At 37.4% G+C, this 3,603-nt stretch overlaps 1 protein-coding gene across 1 annotated transcript in view; it reads right to left on the bottom strand.

Annotated features, from left to right (window-relative positions):
* The window catches only part of LOC113230503, a 5,061-nt gene extending 2,047 nt beyond the window's left edge, over positions 1-3,014 (bottom strand). The window contains exons 1-3 of the mRNA XM_026464464.1: positions 2,839-3,014; positions 2,394-2,594; positions 761-903 (exon numbers count right to left, since the gene is read on the bottom strand). Coding sequence (XP_026320249.1) covers positions 761-903; positions 2,394-2,594; positions 2,839-3,012 — 518 coding nt within the window. The 5' untranslated portion in view covers positions 3,013-3,014. The remainder of the gene's footprint in view (positions 1-760; positions 904-2,393; positions 2,595-2,838) is intronic.
* Positions 3,015-3,603: the final 589 nt, after the last annotated feature.

Below are 3,603 nucleotides of genomic sequence, written 5' to 3'. Positions count from 1 at the left end.
GTACTGTCCATGAACGGGTTAAGAAAACTAATGTTATAAGTAATTACAAATATGTGTGTGTGACTAACGTATGTAGGTACTGACGAGCATTTTTTAAATGCTTTTTCCTGGGGCCTTAGTGTAAGTTTTCAAATACGTAAATTTAACTATCGCGTTTTGCGTTAAGATTTTCATTTAAACCTTATAAGTACTTAATTAAGTTTTAAATAAAAATCTTGACGCAAACGCGGCAGTTAAGCTTGAATGATTACAAATTTACACTAAGGCCTGATTTGTAAATATATTTTTCACTTCACATGCTTTTAAAGTTCGTATCTATGCTGGGTGTAGGCTGCATTAATAGGATTCTATGCTCTAGTGTACGCACACCAGAACTTTATAAAATAAAGTTTTTTATATTTTTTTAATCCGTGTTATATTACAAAGTTAATAAAAGTAGGTAATATTAATAAGCTATAAGAAATAAAAATGCATTAAAAATAAAAGCTTGTAAAATATAACTGCGCATTATGTAGTCTGAGCTGAGCCAAGTGTCACGCGTAGAAAAAACAAAAAAAAAAAATTATTTATTTGCAATATTGCTGTTTAATTTCCTCGCAATCGAAGTGAAAAGCAGAGTGTATAATTTGTTCATAAAATCCATTCTACCCTCGACTTAACTATTTACGTGGTATCATACGTCTCGGGCACAATGGCGCGTTTTATGCACTTGTTGTTACAATTTACTATTCTTCAACGGATGTTGTACGTATTTACTTACATTTCAGCGATATGACTTAAGCTAGCTTCTAGCACTGAATCGAAGGCGTTGGTCGCACCGCTGTAAGTTTCGCTGACCGCTCCCGCGCATGCCCATGCTATGTAACCACCATCGTTTACCCGCGGCGACAGGGTGTCTAGTATCTGGGAACAATTTTGATTGCACGGCTTTTTTAATTCGTAGTAGCTAAGAAGAAAAGAAAAATCTTTGCAACTGTAATTCACTAGATATAAGGTAGACAAATGTCGTCATTTTTTATTTCGAGACGGGACGAACAAGTCGTGCGCCTGATGGTAAGCTACACGCCTGTCCATAACAGTTGCAGCAAAGATCTGTGGGGCACTGCCACTGCGCCCATCACCCTGAGACATAAGTTGACAAATCCCACGTGCCTGTAATTTCACCAGCACCCATACCCTTAAAAACCGGAACATAATAATGCTGACATTACTGCGTGGCGGCAGAAATAGTGGCAGTACTTCCCTGGACGAATTAGTCTTATATAGTCTTACCCTTGACGCTACTCTTGCACTATTAGTAATGCTATAGACAAGTTTATTTACCATTGCAACTACGAGTAGGTATGTTAGCATAGTCTACTAGGGTGTTAGTTTCAATTTGTAACTACCATTTTATGTTTATCGAGTACCACGTTTTGTGTTTTGAGCCTGCTCGCTTGCGACTCCGCTACTACGATCACGAGCGCATCCACTTAGTCCGCTCCCACTCGTCACTCCTCCTATCACTGTGGTTCATTACAAATCTAGTTGTTTCTTCAGCTCACTGCCTCGTGCATTTGTGCTACTGCCTAGTGAAATTACTCCACTAATCCAATTAAAAATTCCTTCGATCCGGCTGGATTCGAACCAGTTTCTTCAGCATGCCGTGCTTGATAGCTCTCCCAATTGAGCTTTGGAACGAACTAGCAGACTACGAATTTTCCTGTGCTTGTTACAGACCTTTGTTTCTGTTGTTTAATGATTTTTTTGCTGTAGTGACATGTGTGAGAAATCTAAGAAAGTTTTTCGTAGTTACCATGATAACCAAAAATATACTTTAAAGTTTTTTATATCGAGTTCTTAGGTTTTCGCGATTGTCACTCATAGGAAATGAAACTATTTTTCCGGATTTAAATCGCGTATATTTGTTTTTCCAAACAAACCGACGTTTCGGGCCCTTTACAGGTCCCATGGTCACGGTTGACTGAAATAATGGTACAGTCTTCAACCAGTTATGTCTAATATTGATGCAAATCACAAGTAAGTTTTAAGTTTTTTGTTGTGCTACTGATTTTATTAGTAGTAAGTTCAAATGTGCAAGCATTCTCCTCGACAGCGACAAGCCTCTCTCCGCTCCTGTGTTTTGCACCGGAATGGACGCTTTATATTGTTACCGCGATCTAGTTAAATATATTTATTTTTGTATGAAACTTATATCTGATGAATTATGTAAAGTCACGGAACAAAAGTTGTTGTTTATGATGTTTGTAATATAGTTCCGAGGTTGTTAGTATTTTACAAATAATCCTGAATACGGGTACCGATATTGTTATACAATAAAAAAAATGAATACTCACTGAAATGCAATTTGAAGTAAATATTTTAATATATATTTTTAATATGGTAAATTATACCTTCATATTCTCGTAAATATCTTGAGAAACCAGTTCCGCCATGCCATCGAGCCCGCTCGCTCGTGACTCCGCTCCTACGACCACGAGCGCATCCACTTTGTCCGCTCCCGCTCCGTTTGTCGCTCCTTCTATCACTGTGGTTCCTAACAATTGTAGTTGTTTTTTCAGCTCACTGCCTAATGCATTTGTTGTGTTTGTTATCTGTAATATAGTTAATAATATTTAATTCAAGCTATTTGAGAGTAGGGCCCCAACTTCGCATAATACGAGCTGACATAGTAAACGCAAGACTCAAAATGCTTTTGAAATTTTAATAAATACACTCATCGAGATAAAATGCTTAGATAAAGTAAACGCTTTTCGCCGTGAGTACTTAAGTAAGAACAAAGTTATGTATGAAGATAGCGTAAAGATTTCAATGAATAAATGTTTTCAATAAACTTACTAGAACGCTATGGACATCTCTGCCTTGGCGAGTTGGCAGTCTTTTCTTCCGAGCCAGTTTCCTCCTGGCGGTGTAAGCCAGCAGGGCTGTGGTGACCAGCACGAGCGACCCTCCTTCCAGCGTGGCTAGAAGCCGCCAGGCCAGTGACGACCCGCCTTCCATTGCTTCTGCCATTTCTATCTGTAACAAATTGAACATTTAGTTGTACGACAGATAAAATATAATGCCTTTCTTATTATAACCACGGACCAATAACTAAAAAGGACTGATAATCTCTATACTAAATTAAATTACATTAAATAGGACTTTATTCATCAAACACACATATGTACATAGAACATTACACTGAGTATGAGTGTTGAAAAGGACGAAGCCTCAGCATAGTGCCGTTTTTCAGTCTCCGCCTGTGTTCTCTGTCGGACATTGTCGGATAATAAATCATTTTGAACAAAAGGACTACAACAAAACAAACATCATGAATTTAACTTAAATCTAACTAAAATCTAACAATTTATTTACTGGTTACAAGTGATAATAATACGCATATCAAGCAAAATCAAACAAATCTAATCAGGACGACAAAGGGTACAAATGACTCTTATCAGACTATACGGATTACTATTCCACAACCGACCAGGAACATGACGACTTTTGTTGCAAAATAAGCATTCCTTGCATTTTCGTTTGAATGTATAAATACTACAGATCGTAACTCTGAAAAAGGTCGAAATTTCGTCTTATACGTGGCACTATCAGTTTCTAGAA

This window comes from Hyposmocoma kahamanoa, unplaced genomic scaffold, assembly GCF_003589595.1.
Source record: "Hyposmocoma kahamanoa isolate Upper Pololo Valley unplaced genomic scaffold, ASM358959v1 63, whole genome shotgun sequence".
NCBI classification, from domain to species: Eukaryota; Metazoa; Arthropoda; class Insecta; order Lepidoptera; family Cosmopterigidae; genus Hyposmocoma; species Hyposmocoma kahamanoa.
This window is presented reverse-complemented; position numbering and strand designations above follow the sequence as displayed.